General features: G+C 39.5%; 1 protein-coding gene and 1 pseudogene across 1 annotated transcript; both read left to right on the top strand.

Moving 5' to 3' along the window:
- Window positions 1–1,583: 1,583 nt before the first annotated feature.
- LOC117470159 lies at window positions 1,584–6,560 on the top strand (annotated as a pseudogene).
- A 2,591-nt stretch (window positions 6,561–9,151) lies between these two features.
- Window positions 9,152–18,242, top strand: LOC117470153 (sialate O-acetylesterase-like). The gene is made up of 10 exons (XM_034114737.1): window positions 9,152–9,360; window positions 9,550–9,711; window positions 12,713–12,867; window positions 13,064–13,202; window positions 13,477–13,645; window positions 13,807–13,889; window positions 13,965–14,098; window positions 14,854–15,008; window positions 15,966–16,152; window positions 17,376–18,242. Exons 1-10 carry the CDS (start codon window positions 9,303–9,305, stop codon window positions 17,613–17,615), a joined length of 1,482 nt encoding a protein of 493 aa, XP_033970628.1. The 5' UTR covers window positions 9,152–9,302; the 3' UTR covers window positions 17,616–18,242.
- Window positions 18,243–18,277: the final 35 nt, after the last annotated feature.

Here is an 18,277-nt window from a genome sequence, read left to right as displayed (position 1 = left end):
CACGCCACGCTACTGTAAATAAGCCATCTGTATGTCAAATATGTCTTATATGTATGAATTGGAAAAGGGGGACCCTGATGTAAACAAGACGAAAGTCTTTCTCTGGTCTGCATCCCCTTAACAATTGTATGTTTTGAGCTGTACTGTACTGTACCCAATATACAAGCTGTTAATAAACTTTTCAATCAATCAATCAATATTCACGACTGTGGTTAGTATCGTTTTGTCAGCATTAACCTGTACTAAAAAAAGCAAAGTCAGCTGAGGGAAGCATGACAGGAGAACCAGTTTTTACAGCTTTCAGTTCCCCCTCCCTCTCTCTCTCTCTCCCCCTATCTCTATCTCTCTCTCTCTCTCTCTCATCTCTCTCTCTCTCTCTCTCTCTCTCCTCTCTCTCTCTCTCTCTCTCTCTCTCTCTCTCTCTCTCTCTCTCTCTCTCTCTCTCTCTCTCTCTCTCTCTCTCTGCTATTTGCACTTTTAAAATCATGTGTCTCGATTGTAACATTTGACTTGGATGTAACCTTTGGCCTTCATTTAACGATAACAGTGCCTTGTGAGGCGCTAAACAAACGTTGAAGCTCAGAAAGTTTGAATGTGCATTTGGTCATCTTAAATAATGTGGTTTGATCCCCAGCTTCTCTAGGCAACATGTCAAAGTGTCCGTGGGACTTTGCTCCTGATTGGGTCCTCCAACAGTGTGTGATTGTTAGTCTCCCTGAGCAGGTGGCACCTTGTTTCTTAGCCTCTTCCTCAGTATAAGTGAGTGTTAATGCTGACTGGAAAAGCACTTTATAAATGCAGTTGATTTACATTTGTAGAGTCCATGGTTTTAGATGATTCACTGGTGTATCCTCGCTCATAGCTCCTCACTCCCCTCTCCTTGAGATGCATTTTACAAATTGAGGTTCATCCAAGATGGATTGCTGAGTTAGATTTCCGGGTCAATCAATCAATCAACAACTTTATTAATCCCGCAAGGGGCAATTGGTTATGAGCAGCAGCTTATGTCATGTACACAGGCAGGAACATACAGGAAGAAAACACACAGATACACCCGGGAGCACAGATGTGGATCATTCCAATTTACACTATAAATAGTTTATGAACTATTTATAGTGAAAATGCTATTATTGTGATGCTATGGCATCACAATAATAAATAAATAAATAATCAAGTTAAAAGCCTTTCAAGAATTTAAAAGTTTGAGTGCAGAAGGGATGAATGATTTTGAAAAGCGATTAGTCTTTAGAGCAGGTAGAGCATATCTTCGCCCTGATGGCAACAGACGAAATTCATGTGAAAGTACATGACCTGGAGAGTTCAGAATGCTCTCTGCTTTCTGCAGAATCTGTTGGTTACAGAAGGAATTTAAGTCTCTCTGTTTCACGCCGATGATCTTAGAGCAGGTTTTAACAATGCTGTTCAGGCTGTTCCTGTCTTTCAGTGTAAGGCTATGGAACCAGCAGATAAAAGAAAAACAAATAAGGCTCTCAATGAATGCTTGGTAAAAACGACAAAGAATGAAAGGCCAGAGGAATGAGGAGCCCAGCGTGCACAACATTGGGAAATTAGAAGAGCCCTAATTGTCACTGACTGTCTTTACAGGTACCTGGCGGGTCACTCTAGACCCTGTTGAAGCTGGAGGTCCCTACAATGTGACAGCAGCCGTGCAGAACATCACAGCTGTTCTGACAGACGTGCTGTTTGGAGACATTTGGCTGTGTGGAGGACAGAGCAACATGTTGTTTGAAGTATCTAAGGTAGGCCGAACCAGGTGAACACCTGTGTGTTTTTCTGATCTGACCATCTCTCAAAAATATGCAGTACAAGTCAGAAAAGCCTAAACTACACAAAAAACGTTGCACAAATAGATTGGTGCCATGAAGCATTCCAGATGTATGGGACATTCTGTTTGATATGTATATATTTATTCATTTTGTATTTATTCTCCAATAGGTCTTCAATGCATCAAAGGAGCTGAAGAATGCAGCACATTATCCTCATGTGAGGACTTTTATGGCATCCCTGGCCCAGAGCAAAACTGAGCAAACTGATTTGATTGACGTCCAAATTCCCTGGTCTGTGCCGCCATTACGTGGGTTTAAGATATTTATTTTATTCATAAAATGGTTTAAATCTGTGTTTGCAGATTAAAGGTTCAGGTGGGTTACTTAACTGCAACTGAACCTGTCTTAAATGCTTTGAAATAGAAACATGCATACTCAGTCACATGTTCATGAGTCCAAGCTAGTGTTTTGTTTGGTTGCAGCACAGCGATGTAATCAACCATGTTGGTATTTGTTTATGTGCGTTTTATCACCTTTTTGCATTCTGCTGATTGACTACTTAACAGGCATGATTTTTTCCAGATCTGTCCGGTTTCTCTGCAGTGTGCTGGCTCTTTGGGCGTGATTTGTATGATAAGCTGCAGTACCCCATAGGACTGGTGGAGTCCTGTTGGGGGGGGCACACCTATCGAACTCTGGTGCTCTCCAAGAGCACTAAAGCACTGTGGACTACTACAGCAGCCTGGTGACGGGTAAGTTTCAGGGATTCAATAAAGATACAGTATTATATCATCATATTATGTTTTGTCATACCGATCGATTTCCAAACACACATTAAGTAGTGCTTTAATGTTGTATATTAACTAACTACAAGGTTGACTCTTTATTGCACCTTAAATTCTTTCAGTCCCAAAGTAAATTCAGTGTTGTGGAATGCAATGATCCACCCACTGCTGAACATGACCATCAAAGGAGCCATCTGGTACCAAGGTAGGACGGGCTGCAAAGGTTTCTGATTTTCATGTATGTCCTGCATGTACTGTATACGCCTTGTGTTGTTTTTAGGTGAGGCTAACACCATTTATCATCAAGAGAAGTACAACTGTTACTTCCCTGCTATGATTGATGACTGGAGGATGGCGTTTCAATGGATATTATGATACTGTGACATTTGAGTAGCGGCGCCCATAAAAGTGAAGTAACCACAGGCACTTGTCATGTTCATGGACTCGCAGGAGTACTTTACTGCTGAATGAATACTGAGGGAAACATTGTTTATTTGCCTTTGTTTTTGTTAAATTAAATTAAAAACCTGGCGTTTTATAGTTTCAGGGGTAACACTAATCCATGATTTATTTGCACTTCCAGCTGAGTACCTGGGAAAAAAAATCCAAAAGTGACGCCTATCCGAATATCCGCTGGCACCAGACAGCAGATACCGGCTTTGTCCCAAATCCCCGGATGCAGAAAACTTTCATGGCTGTGGCTATGGATTTGCCAGATGAAAAATCTCCCTATGGCTCGTAAGGATTGTATTAACATGAACTTATAGCATATGACCCTGTACAACACCAGGGACAATTACCTTGCTTTGGTGTATTTGGTGTAAGTATTTGGTGATACCTTTGTGTGATTGGCATATAATGTTGATAGGTGATTAGCTAATGGAAACACATAAACAACAACTCTTTCAGTAGATTTGGTCAATTCTTACATGTCACAATTCAATGTAACCCAACTCTTGTTTTGAGAGAAGTGGTACCGAAGGTCAATGTTTTTTTTAATCTACCGTATCAGATCAGACTTAAAGGTGGGGTAGGTAAGTTTGAGAAACCGGCTCGAGATACACTTTTTGTTATATTCCATGGAATGCTCTTAATATAGCAATGAATATCTTAAGTGCTTTGACAAAAAATCCATAAAGAAATGTCATCTGTGGAAGCCGTAATACTGTAAAAAGTACGACCAATCATTTTAGCCGGCCCGGCTAAAATAACTGGATGGCCTACCTGCCTGTCAGCCTTCCATCTGTGCACAAACTTATCTCGTGCCCTCATTGGTCATGTGCGCGTTCGTGTGTGTTGGAGGAGGGGCTCTGTAAGGAAGTGTCAGATTTTCTCCGGTTGTGTATTTTCTAATTCTAGCGATCTCGAGCCGGTTTCTCAAACTTACCTACCCCACCTTTAAATGCTAAAATAAAAAAATGCTGATGTTGCAATTGTTTGAACTGGAGAATGGAGCTCAAATCACTCATTTCCATATGTTTCTGATCTGCCTTCCAGCGAGTCATTAGGACAATTTTAAGATACCTAGAAACAAATCCAAAAAACGATTTGCCTCCACAAAGTGAATCCTAGGCATAACTCTCACAACAACAGACTTTCTTATGTACTGAAGTAGTACTGTGTTTATACTAAATTACAAACACAGAAACAGCTATCTGCTGTTTTTATGTCTTGACCTGAATCTTGTGTGATTTTGTTTTATTTCAGGGTCCATCCCAGAGACAAGCAGGACGTGGCCTTCAGACTGTCATTGGGAGCAAGGGCAGTGGCGTATGGTGAGCAGGACGTGGCCTTTCGTGGACCTTTCCCCAGCCAAATCCTGTCCACTCCAAAGTATCTCGAGATTACCTACGACCAGAAAGTCTCTGTCACTCCGTCTAAAAACATCTTTGAGGTAAGGCTGGCAGCGGCACATTCAGTATGACATCTTTCCCATATTTACCTGCTGGCTTTATTAAATATGCTAACAAAAACAATAGCTTTACCATAAGACAGAGTTTATGGCTGAAGTCGAATAGTCCATTTAGCTTAGGAACCTTCCTAACGGAGTGAAATGACCCGGAAGTCCCTCAGTGGCAGCCATGATAAGTGCCGTTCGAATTATCTAAATGAAAGGAAAGGAGGTTTCAAACTTCCTTTATAACCTCCTTTAGCTTAGGAACCACTGGACCTCCCTCACCGAAAGGAGAGGAGAACATGCTGCCCCACAATGCCTTGCAGCCGCAGCATTTGCCGTCACACAACAGTCGGCCGTTCACGGAAACAACCGATTATGACCGAGAAATTATATCATGAAAGTTACGGTGCTTATTAAGCATTTTAAAACGTATGTGGTAACTTGCCAAAGTGCTTTGTTTTGAACGTTCATCAGTATTATAATCAAAAAGAGAAATATGAACGTTAGTTTTTACTGAAATTATCAAATAAAGTCAACATTTCAGTCTTTACTGAGCTGTGTGGGGTTTGTTCAACTTTTAAAAGATGTTTGAATGGTGAACATCTATCACTGTGTATATACACAGTGATAGATGTTAAGGACTAACGTTTATAATAAATAGCCTACATTTGTATTTATTATAAGATCTTTTCATACAATCATACGTATTGGGATCATTTGTATTAATGTGGACCGGAGGGAGAGGGTGACGAGCATAAGTTTCACTTTCCTTTTTTATTTCAATTCCAACTTTGGTCATGAAGAATATGTTTCTCTGTTGTCCACGTTCATAAAGCATAAAACAACAGCATCAGAGCACGGTGCAGAGTCTCTAGATGAGTAGTCCCTCGTTCTTATTATACATCCATGTTGTAGTCCACTGTATAAAAAACTGTAGTTTCCATAGTTTCCCCACAGCAGCAGACACACATTTATGACGTCCGCTGGCGCATCATAAACACGTCGGATAGTGAAAGTGCAGTCGGATTCTCTAAAGTACCGCAGTCTCTTCTCCTAAATCCTTTTGAATTCTCCTATCCACTATCCCTTAACCCCATGACGTTTCACTCAGAGGTCAAGGAATAGACGATAGGGTTAGACGTTAGGAGCTGATTTTTGGATTATCCGACCGCAACCTATGTTTGCTCCGATAATTTCTTGCTAAATAAATACAATTCTCTTCTATTAAGATCTGCTGCTCAGAGAGTGAGTCTCCATGGGATCCTAAGGCTCATTGGGTTCCAGCTCCCATCATGCAGTGGGGTCCGACCACTGTCCAGTTATCTACCAGCTTGTGTTCTCCCACTGAACAAATAGCTGCTCTGCGGTATGCATGGAGAGACTGGCCCTGTGACTTTAAAGCCTGTCCAATCTACAGCGCCAGTAAGATTTTACCTGCTCCTCCTTTTACCAGCCAAAGTAATCAATGAACTGTAAGAAGATCAAATAATGAACAGTCTGCCTTTGTTCAAGTCAACATAAGCTGATCTCTCAATGAAGTGGAATTAGGCAAATGAATGACTTTAAACAGGATGATTGAGACTGTGAAAGTAAGGAGCTGACACGATAGTGGATTGTTACTGAGAAAAGCTCAACTTGTCTTATATTCTTATTTTTTTTTACAGATATCAAGGATTATTTTAGAGGGAAGGAGGGTTTTTTTTAATGGTTTATGACTAGACAATTACTTTTGGTATTCAATAAGTTAATTGATTAGTCTTAGAGGGGGAGTGACTATAATGCGTAATCTCATCAAAAGAGAATAATGGAGAATAATGCAACAAGATTATTGCTGTTATATCACGTCTTGGTTGGAAAGCTTGGCAGTTGTACCTGTCAGCCTGCTGGGAAATATGTTTACTTTTATTTTAAAGATGTTTTTTAATCAGTCCGTCTCAAATTTAAATACTGAATGTTAAGTAAAAAAATTAATTGCTGGATGTATGTAGAAAAACATGACAAAGGTTTTATTTGAACAAAACTCTGAAGTGTACAACACAAATCAGTCGTTATAACTATGTTTGAACAAATAAATGTTAAATAAACAACTAAGTTTGTGTGTGTGTGTTGCATTCAAAGCCATTGTTTTCATATTACAGTAGTAAAAATCTACTGTTGTTGAACTGGAGACAAAAGTGTAATTGCAACTTCATTTAGGGTACCAACAGTTATATATTTATGCAACAGTGTGCCATTTACCAAACCTTGTATACTTTTTTTATTCAGCAGATTTCCCAATAAAAAAAAAAAGAGGTTTATTTTGACTACGACTTTACAAACAAAAATGAAATTGTCATAACAGCTATGGTGGGTTAATGTGGCTATTAGCACTTTAAGCACACAACTTGTCTTAAATGTTAATTCTGGAAATTATTGAAAAAATGACATGACACACTTAGTAAATAAGCATCAACTATGCTAGCACACATCCCCAGTAAAGTTCCCAGCTGTCTGGGACTAGCTCGAAGATGAAAAACAATAGATAAGAAAGGCTTGAGTTCCTGAATGCCTCAGTTTCCTACATGTTTGAACCATAAAGGAAAAGGGAGGAAAAAACAATATTAGCTTTGTAAATAAAAACTACTTTTTCCAAGGATTGCGTCCATGTATGACCTTGCCCTCCAGGATCAGGAGCTGAAATAGGAGGTAGAGGGCTTCATGTTGATGTGGGGGAGGTCAGGTGGTGCTGGTGAGAGGAGCTAGGGGGCTGCGGTGCCTGTCCTGAGGAAAGACAAAAGGATAAAAAGTACAAGCATCACAATCAATGCAGAGGGATCATCATTAAGCATTAAACAAATACAATTTGTACTTTAAAAATAGTAGCACAATGCATGATGTCAAACCTTGGAAAGTATCTAGATATCCCTGCCCTAATGCCAAAGTAACTGGCAACTGAATATGTTTTGCCGTTTAATGTCTGGGAGCCCGACGCGAAGAGGGATGAAGGTTACTTATCTCACTGCAACCTAAATCAGACCAACGGCTGCTTTTATAAATATGGCAGGCTACACAACAACTGCAAACAGTCAATATAGGAGTGATTCTATAATTTAGGGTGCGTTTCACATCAAGAAAACAGTACAAAGAAAGTGTTCTTTCTCAATAGAACAATCAGTGGTTCAAGTTAGTATATTCTTCAGTGTAACATATCCACTAGTTGCAAAGCTTAAACATTTTTTTATTTTATTTTATTTTAAGGGAAAGGATGTTTTCACTACTCAGTTTGTCAACTATGTTACGGACAAACTTGATGTCATTACAATCATTTGATTAAGTCCTGCACTTCAAGTAAAATCACATTTGAAAGGCTCTTGAGTCTATTCTACCATATATCCAAAGATTTTTTAAAGTTTAAAAAATAATTGTATTAAAGTTTTGTTTTTTCATGTGATATGTTCAGCACTGTCATTAAGTTTAGGGATATTTTGTATTATAAAACTACCATACAGGTCATTTTGATAGTTTTAAGAGATGTCATGTAAAACTCCAACCTGTGTAGATATACATTATACTATAAAGGATATCAGAAGCACTATTTTAGATATTTTAAATTTGAAAAAATGAGGTGCAACATAGTTGACAATGAAAGTCAAACATTTGACGCAAATAAAATAGTTGACTGGACAGATTATTAACCATCAGCACTATGTTAATTTCAAGGCAGAAGTGCAAAATTCCATTGATAATGATGTGTAATGACGTCTACATGTCCTACAAATTGTCAACTAGGTTACCTGTCAACTAAGTTACTACAGTTATTACAGTACTGGGTAACTCAGTTGACAGGTAACTTAGTTGACAATTTCCCTATTTTGACCCATCATTTCAATGGTAGGCCTTGCCTGGATGACCACATGTCATTTTCTTGAACAGGTTAACATCACATTTGAACATGTAATTGAATTAAAATCATTAAACAATTGTAAACCATAACAATGTACGTAACATTGTTGATTGTCAATGAGTATATTAATTGACCATGTGCTATTATACATAAAATATTGTAAAAAATTAGAGGACAATCACCACAGTGTGTTCAAAATGTCTGCCAAAGAGGAACATGGCATCATGTGATGCTGGTGACATGGTATTGGGACAAACCATTTTTGAGTTAAAGAGGGGAGTTCTCTTAGTAACATAGTTGACAGAACTTTTGCGGACATTCATATATTAAGATATTTAAATTATTTAAAGGAGGAAATCAATTAAAAAGATGTTATTATTCTTTAGTATTTAGACTTTTGAAATAAATGAATACTTTTTTTTATTTACTTTAATGGTTTTTATTCATTATTTTGAAACCAAGACACCCTCAACTGAAAAACGGACAGAGCAAAAAATTGACAATTTAAGAACATCATGACACATTTCAAGCTAAATAAAGCATAGGATGCACATAATGTTTGTGTGATATTATAACATGCTTTCCAATAATAGGCAAAATATGATATTTTTGAAGAAAATACTTAGAATAATTATAATTATCATCAATGGACATCAATGGACATGGAATGTACCCTAAATTGTAGAATCACTCATAGGCTTGTTTGTGATGTTGTGAGACAGACTTTTAAAATTGATTAAAAGGTTGGCACTTTTGAGCTTGTGTGCTTTTATTTTGAAGGTCCGCAGTGCGCAACACTATATTGTTTACGAATGTAACAGACATACTGAAAAAACTCGCTAAACTCGTTTGGATAAGTCACGAGTTAGTTTACTGTTTGATATACTTCATCACGTAAGCTCAGTCTGCGTGACTTTGCAGCTTTTGGTTAACCTGGAAATCAACTTGTCATGGCGATAAGACTTTGTGGTGTTTTTATACTGGTTGCAGCTTCTATTCACGACTGTGGTGAGTATCGTTTGGTCAGCATTAACCTGTATTACAACTTCTTGCCGTGTCAAAATGTTACTGCGTTATTATTTTAAAACAGAAACAAAAAGGCATATTTGCACTTACTTACACTATCTCCAAAATCCCTTCTTTATGTATTGTTATTTTAATGTTTCTACAATCGCATATTAATGTGTATGTGTGTAGATGGGGTCCTGCGCTTCGCCTCCTACTATCAAGACCACATGGTGCTGCAGAAGTCTCCAGAGAGAGCTGTAGTTTGGGGCTATGGATCCGAGGGGGCACAGGTGAAATTCACCTTGTTAGGACAACACCAACAGAAAATCTCACAGGCCACAGTGACAAACGGTGAGTAAAAGCATTTTATTTCCGATCTGATGTTTTTATGCTGACAACCAAAGGGTACCAAACAGATTGAACTGATTGATCCTGTTGGGGAGTGATGTGAAAGAGACTGCATGCTCAGAGCTGTAACCACTTTTCAGACAGTTAGGTTGTGACCTGATATAGATAGAAGTTAGAAGTTTTGAAGTAGTTGTAATAATAACAGGTGTTTAAAGGAGGGGATGTTGCTCTAATATAATAAGAGTCGAAAGGTAACAGCTTTCATATAATAATTTGGTCTCTGTCAAAAACTGGCTCAGGTTACATGACAAGGAGGGAGTCCATGTAAGGGATTTACTTACTGTACAAACAATAATACACATATTAGACTAAGGTTAATTGAAACTATCAATATGGTGAGTAGATAGATGAATGTGATCAAGGGTAGTGTTGAAGGGGCCAAAGCAAAGTCAGCTGAGGGAAGCATGACAGGAGAACCAGTTTTTACAGCTTTCAGTTCCCCCTCCCTCTCTTTCTCCCCCTATCTCTCTCAAATGTGTGTAAAATGATACCGGGCGCTGTAATCACTCATCTGGTTATGTTATTGACCACCCCCCCCCCCCCCCCCCAACCAACCCAAACAAATGGGCTTCCCCTAAATTTTTCCCCACACCACGCTACTGTAAATAAGCCATCTGTATGTCAAATATGTCTTATATGTCTTAAATGATATGATGGATTGGAAAAGGGGGACCCTGATGTAAACAGGACGAAAGTCTTTCTCTGGTCTGCATCCCCTTAACAATTGTATGTTTTGAGCTGTACTGTACTGTACCCAATATACAAGCTGTTAATAAACTTTTCAATCAATCAATCAATATTCACGACTGTGGTTAGTATCGTTTGGTCAGCATTAACCTGTACTAAAAAAAGCAAAGTCAGCTGAGGGAAGCATGACAGGAGAACCAGTTTTTACAGCTTTCAGTTCCCCCTCCCTCTCTCTCTCTCTCTCTCTCCCTCTATCTCCCTCTATCTCTCTCTCTCTCTCTCTCTCTCTCTCTCTCTCTCTCTCTCTCTCTCTCTCTCTCTCTCTCTCTCTCTCTCTCTCTCTCTCTCTCTTCTCTCTCTCTGCTATTTGCACTTTTAAAATCATGTGTCTCGATTGTAACATTTGACTTGGATGTAACCTTTGGCCTTCATTTAACGATAACAGAGCCTTGTGAGGCGCTAAACAAACGTTGAAGCTCAGAAAGTTTGAATGTGCATTTGGTCATCTTAAATAATGTGGTTTGATCCCCAGCTTCTCTAGGCAACATGTCAAAGTGTCCGTGGGACTTTGCTCCTGATTGGGTCCTCCAACAGTGTGTGATTGTTATGGCGCATTTCCACTACACGGTCGGCCTCGGCCACACTCGGTACGGCTCGGTACGGCTTGGCCGCGTTGGGCCTTAACAGGGCCGACTCACTTCATGCTGCGCTTCCATTACAGTTTAGGAACTGGGGTAGTTACTATAGTAACGCAGTGTAGGCGGAGCCGTGACGTCATCTTCAATGAGAAATCCAGAAACACAACACAGCCGTTAGCTGTGAGCACTCAGAGCTCACAGCTCCTTATATATGTTCAGAAACTCGACAAAAGTTAAACAAGTACACACCACAGACTGCCTGTGTCATGGTGAATACAGTCGCTGCTGTATTTATGTCTGTATAGGCCGTTGTTGTGAGTGTGGACGGTCGGGGCATATACTGCGTTAGCTTAGCCAATCTCCATCTAGAAAAACACGAATTTTAAAAGGTTTTTCGCCTGCCGTCTGTCTGCAGACTTGACAAAGCATTAATTCATGGTTTTTACTAACCGGTATCAGTATGTTGTTACTTCGGCATCATTTTGAAACGTGTATTACAATTAAATCACGGTCAAATATGTCCATCTTGTTGTAGTTCTAGCCCTCTTGCCAGCGCTCCTCTCTCTAGTTTAGCATACTCAGCCCGACTCAGCCCTGTTTGTTGGCCCCGATAGAACCACAATTTTCTAGGGCCAGAAAAGAGGGGAAAAAGTGGCCCCGCGCCGTGCCGCGCCGGAACGAGGCCTAGTGGAAGCACAACCAAAAAAGGGGACGGCACGACACGGCACGCTTAAAGCGAGCTACGCGCTGCAATGGAAATGCAAGTGCCACCTGAGCAGGTGGCACCTTGTATCTTAGCCTCTTCCTCAGTATAAGTGAGTGTTAATGCTGACTGGAAAAGCACTTTATAAATGCAGTTGATTTACATAGAGTCCATGGTTTTAGATGATTCACTGGTGTATCCTCGCTCATAGCTCCTCACTCCCCTCTCCTTGAGATGCATTTTACAAATTGAGGTTCATCCAAGATGGATTGCTGAGATAGATTTCCGGGTCAATCAATCAATCAACAACTTTATTAATCCCGCAATTGGTTATGAGCAGCAGCTTATGTCATGTACACAGGCAGGAACATACAGGAAGAAAACACACAGACACACCCGGGAGCACAGATGTGGATCATTCCAATGTACACTATAAATAGTTCAGAGCATCACAATAATAAATAAATAAATAAATAAATAATCAAGTTAAAAGCCTTTCAAGAATTTAAAAGTTTGAGTGCAGAAGGGATGAATGATTTTGAAAAGCGATTAGTCTTTAGAGCAGGTAGAGCATATCTTCGCCCTGATGGCAACAGACGAAATTCATGTGAAAGTACATGACCTGGAGAGTTCAGAATGCTCTCTGCTTTCTGCAGAATCTGTTGGTTACAGAAGGAATTTAAGTCTCTCTGTTTCACGCCGATGATCTTAGAGCAGGTTTTAACAATGCTGTTCAGGCTGTTCCTGTCTTTCAGTGTAAGGCTATGGAACCAGCAGATAAAAGAAAAACAAATAAGGCTCTCAATGAATGCTTGGTAAAAACGACAAAGAATGAAAGGCCAGAGGAATGAGGAGCCCAGCGTGCACAACATTGGGAAATTAGAAGAGCCCTAATTGTCACTGACTGTCTTTACAGGTACCTGGCGGGTCACTCTAGACCCTGTTGAAGCTGGAGGTCCCTACAATGTGACAGCAGCCGTGCAGAACATCACAGCTGTTCTGACAGACGTGCTGTTTGGAGACATTTGGCTGTGTGGAGGACAGAGCAACATGTTGTTTGAAGTATCTAAGGTAGGCCGAACCAGGTGAACACCTGTGTGTTTTTCTGATCTGACCATCTCTCAAAAATATGCAGTACAAGTCAGAAAAGCCTAAACTACACAAAAAACGTTGCACAAATAGATTGGTGCCATGAAGCATTCCAGATGTATGGGACATTCTGTTTGATATGTATATATTTATTCATTTTGTATTTATTCTCCAATAGGTCTTCAATGCATCAAAGGAGCTGAAGAATGCAGCACATTATCCTCATGTGAGGACTTTTATGGCATCCCTGGCCCAGAGCAAAACTGAGCAAACTGATTTGATTGACGTCCAAATTCCCTGGTCTGTGCCGCCATTACGTGGGTTTAAGATATTTATTTTATTCATAAAATGGTTTAAATCTGTGTTTGCAGATTAAAGGTTCAGGTGGGTTACTTAACTGCAACTGAACCTGTCTTAAATGCTTTGAAATAGAAACATGCATACTCAGTCACATGTTCATGAGTCCAAGCTAGTGTTTTGTTTGGTTGCAGCACAGCGATGTAATCAACCATGTTGGTATTTGTTTATGTGCGTTTTATCACCTTTTTGCATTCTGCTGATTGACTACTTAACAGGCATGATTTTTTCCAGATCTGTCCGGTTTCTCTGCAGTGTGCTGGCTCTTTGGGCGTGATTTGTATGATAAGCTGCAGTACCCCATAGGACTGGTGGAGTCCTGTTGGGGGGGCACACCTATCGAACCCTGGTGCTCTCCAAGAGCACTAAAGCACTGTGGACTACTACAGCAGCCTGATGACGGGTACGTTTCAGGGATTCAATAAAGATATAGATACAGTATTATATCATCATATTATGTTTTGTCATACCGATCGATTTCCAAACACACATTAAGTAGTGCTTTAATGTTGTATATTAACTAACTACAAGGTTGACTCTTTATTGCACCTTAAATTCTTTCAGTCCCAAAGTAAATTCAGTGTTGTGGAATGCAATGATCCACCCACTGCTGAACATGACCATCAAAGGAGCCATCTGGTACCAAGGTAGGACGGGCTGCAAAGGTTTCTGATTTTCATGTATGTCCTGCATGTACTGTATACGCCTTGTGTTGTTTTTAGGTGAGGCTAACACCATTTATCATCAAGAGAAGTACAACTGTTCCTTCCCTGCTATGATTGATGACTGGAGGATGGCGTTTCATCAGGGCTCAGGAGGGCAGACGGCCCTCGATTTCCCTTTTGGATTTGTCCAGGTATGTACCATTAATGATTTTAGTTTTAATAGCAAAATCACACCACAGCAAATTGTCCCTTAGATGTTTTTTTTTCCCCAAATATGTATTATTCATTTCTCAAAATCCACAGGAACCACTGAAAAATGTACATAAATCCATAGCCCTGCACTTATTTAAACATAAAATATGTCACTTTTAAAGTTTGTTAGCCTTTTACTTTATTGCCTTTTCCAAAACGGAGAATGACAGAATTGAGTTCAAACTAAATTATGACTGTGGTTTAACTTGGTCACAGAACACTAATGTGAAATGCTAAGTGAGTATTCAAAGCATTAGCTGTTTCGTTGCTTCTTTGGGCTTCTATTTTGAAAATCAAGCCTCATTCTCAGCTCTCTGTCAGGATTTATTTTTATAATTGTTTTATTTTGTACATCCAAACTATAATTTATTTGTACTTGCAGCTGTCTACCTTAAAAAAAAAACTCAACTAGTGACGCCTATCCGATGTATGTATGCTTGTGTGTTTGTGTCCGGCACCGGCATTTGTTTTCAATGGATATTATGATACTGTGACATTTGAGTAGCGGCGCCCATAAAAGTGAAGTAACCACAGGCACTTGTCATGTTCATGGACTCGCAGGAGTACTTTACTGCTGAATGAATACTGAGGGAAACATTGTTTATTTGCCTTTGTTTTTGATAAATAAAATAAAAAACCTGGCGTTTTATAGTTTCAGGGGTAACACTAATCCATGATTTATTTGCACTTCCAGCTGAGTACCTGGGAAAAAAATTCCAAAAGTGACGCCTATCCGAATATCCGCTGGCACCAGACAGCAGATACCGGCTTTGTCCCAAATGCCCGAATGCAGAAAACTTTCATGGCTGTGGCTATGGATTTGCCAGATGAAAAATCTCCCTTTGGCTCGTAAGGATTGTATTAACATGAACTCATAGCATATGACCCTGTACAACACCAGGGACAATTACCTTGCTTTGGTGTATTTGGTGATACCTTTGTGTGATTGGCATATAATGTTGATAGGTGATTAGCTAATGGAAACACATAAACAACAACTCTTTCAGTAGATTTGGTCAATTCTTACATGTCACAATTCAATGTAACCCAACTCTTGTTTTGAGAGAAGTGGTACCGAAGGTCAGTGTTTTTTTTAATCTACCGTATCAGATCAGACTTAAAGGTGGGGTAGGTAAGTTTGAGAAACCGGCTCGAGATACACTTTTTGTTATATTCCATGGAATGCTCTTAATATAGCAATGAATATCTTAAGTGCTTTGACAAAAAATCCATAAAAAAAATGTCATCTGTGGAAGCCGTAATACTGTAAAAAGTACGACCAATCATTTTAGCCGGCCCGGCTAAAATAACTGGATGGCCTACCTGCCTGTCAGCCTTCCATCTGTGCACAAACTTATCTCGTGCCCTCATTGGTCATGTGCGCGTTTGTGTGTGTTGGAGGAGGGGCTCTGTAAGGAAGTGTCAGATTTTCTCCGGTTGTGTATTTTCTAATTCTAGCGATCTCGAGCCGGTTTCTCAAACTTACCTACCCCACCTTTAAATGCTAAAATAAAAAAATGCTGATGTTGCAATTGTTTGAACTGGAGAATGGAGCTCAAATCACTCATTTCCATATGTTTCTGATCTGCCTTCCAGCGAGTCATTAGGACAATTTTAAGATACCTAGAAACAAATCCAAAAAACGATTTGCTGCCACAAAGTGAATCCTAGGCATAACTCTCACAACAACAGACTTTCTTATGTACTGAAGTAGTACTGTGTTTGTACTAAATTACAAACACAGAAACAGCTATCTGCTGTTTTTATGTCTTGACCTGAATCTTGTGTGATTTTGTTTTATTTCAGGATCCATCCTCGAGACAAGCAGGACGTGGCCTTCAGACTGTCATTGGGAGCAAGGGCAGTGGCGTATGGTGAGCAGGACGTGGCCTTTCGTGGACCTTTCCCCAGCCAAATCCTGTCCACTCCAAAGTATCTCGAGATTACCTACGACCAGAAAGTCTCTGTCACTCCGTCTAAAAACATCTTTGAGGTAAGGCTGGCAGCGGCACATTCAGTATGACATCTTTCCCATATTTACCTGCTGGCTTTATTAAATATGCTAACAAAAAGAATAACTTTACCATAAGACAGAGTTTATGGCTGAAGTCGAATAGTCCATTTAGCTTAGGAACCTTCCTAACGGAGTGAAATGACCCGGAAGTCCCTCAGTGGCAGCCATGATAAGTGCCGTTCGAATTCTCTAGATGATAGGAAAGGAGGTTTCAAACTTCCTTTATAAACTCCTTTAGCTTAGGAATCACTGGACCTCCCTCACCGAAAGGAGAGGAGAACATGCTGCCCCACAATGCCTTGCAGCCGCAGCATTTGCCGTCACACAACAGTCGGCCGTTCACGAAAACAACCGATTATGACCGTGAAAATATATCATGAAAGTTACGGTGCTTATTAAGCATTTTAAAACGTATGTGGTAAGTTGCCAAAGTGCTTTGTTTTGAACGTTCATCAGTATTATAATCAAAAAGAGAAATATGACCGTTAGTTTTTACTGAAATTATCAAATAAAGTCAACATTTCACAGTCTTTACTGAGCTGTGTGGGGTTTGTTCAACTTTTAAAAGATGTTTGAATGGTGATATACACAGTGATAGATGTTAAGGACTAACGTTTATAATAAATAGCCTACATTTGTATTTATTATAAGATCTTTTCATACAATCATACGTATTGGGATCATTTGTATTAATGTGGACCGGAGGGAGAGGGTGACGAGCATAAGTTTCACTTTCCTTTTTTATTTCAATTCCAACTTTGGTCATGAAGAATATGTTTCTCTGTTGTCCCCGTTCATAAAGCATAAAACAACAGCATCAGAGCACGGTGCAGAGTCTCTAGATGAGTTTACAGTAGTCCCTCGTTCTTATTATACATCCATGTTGTAGTCCGCTGTATAGAAAACTGTAGTTTCCATAGTTTCCCCACAGCAGCAGACGCACATTTATGACGTCCGCTGGCGCATCATAAACACGTCGGATAGTGAAAGTGCAGTCGGATTCTCTAAAGTACCGCAGTCTCTTCTCCTAAATCCTTTGAATTCTCCTATCCACTATCCCTTAACCCCATGACGTTTCACTCCGAGGTCAAGGAATAGACGATAGGGTTAGACGTTAGGAGCTGATTTTTGGATTATTCGACCGCAACCTATGTTTGCTCCGATAATTTCTTGCTAAATAAATACAATTCTCTTCTATTAAGATCTGCTGCTCAGAGAGTGAGTCTCCATGGGATCCTAAGGCTCATTGGGTTCCAGCTCCCATCATGCAGTGGGGTCCGACCACTGTCCAGTTATCTACCAGCTTGTGTTCTCCCACTGAACAAGTAGCTGCTCTGCGGTATGCATGGAGAGACTGGCCCTGTGACTTTAAAGCCTGTCCAATCTACAGCGCCAGTAAGATTTTACCTGCTCCTCCTTTTACCAGCCAAAGTAATCAATGAACTGTAAGAAGATCAAATAATGAACAGTCTGCCTTTGTTCAAGTCAACATAAGCTGATCTCTCAATGAAGTGGAATTAGGCAAATGAATGACTTTAAACAGGATGATTGAGACTGTGAAAGTAAGGAGCTGACACGATAGTGGATTGTTACTGAGAAAAGCTCAACTTGTCTTATATTCTTGTTTTTTTTTTACAGATATCAAGGATTATTTTAGAGGGAAGGAGTTTTTTTTTTAAAGGTTTATGACTAGACAATTACTTTTGGTATTCAATAAGTTAATTGATTAGTCTTACTAGATTATTCTGACTATAATGCGTCATCTCATCAAAAGAGAATAATGGAGAATAATGCAACAAGATTATTGCTGCTATATCACGTCTTGGTTGGAAAGCTTGGCAGTTGTACCTGTCAGCCTGCTGGGAAATATGTTTACTTTTATTTTATTTTAAAGATGTTTTTTAATCAGTCCGTCTCAAATTTAAATACTGAATGTTAAGTACAAAAATAAATTGCTGGATGTATGTAGAAAAACATGACAAAGGTTTTATTTGAACAAAACTCTGAAGTGTACAACACAAATCAGTCGTTATAACTATGTTTGAACAAATAAATGTTAAATAAACAACTAAGTTTGTGTGTGTGTGTTGCATTCAAAGCCATT

Source organism: Trematomus bernacchii, unplaced genomic scaffold (assembly GCF_902827165.1).
Source record: "Trematomus bernacchii unplaced genomic scaffold, fTreBer1.1, whole genome shotgun sequence".
Classification (NCBI taxonomy): domain Eukaryota; kingdom Metazoa; phylum Chordata; class Actinopteri; order Perciformes; family Nototheniidae; genus Trematomus; species Trematomus bernacchii.
This window is presented reverse-complemented; position numbering and strand designations above follow the sequence as displayed.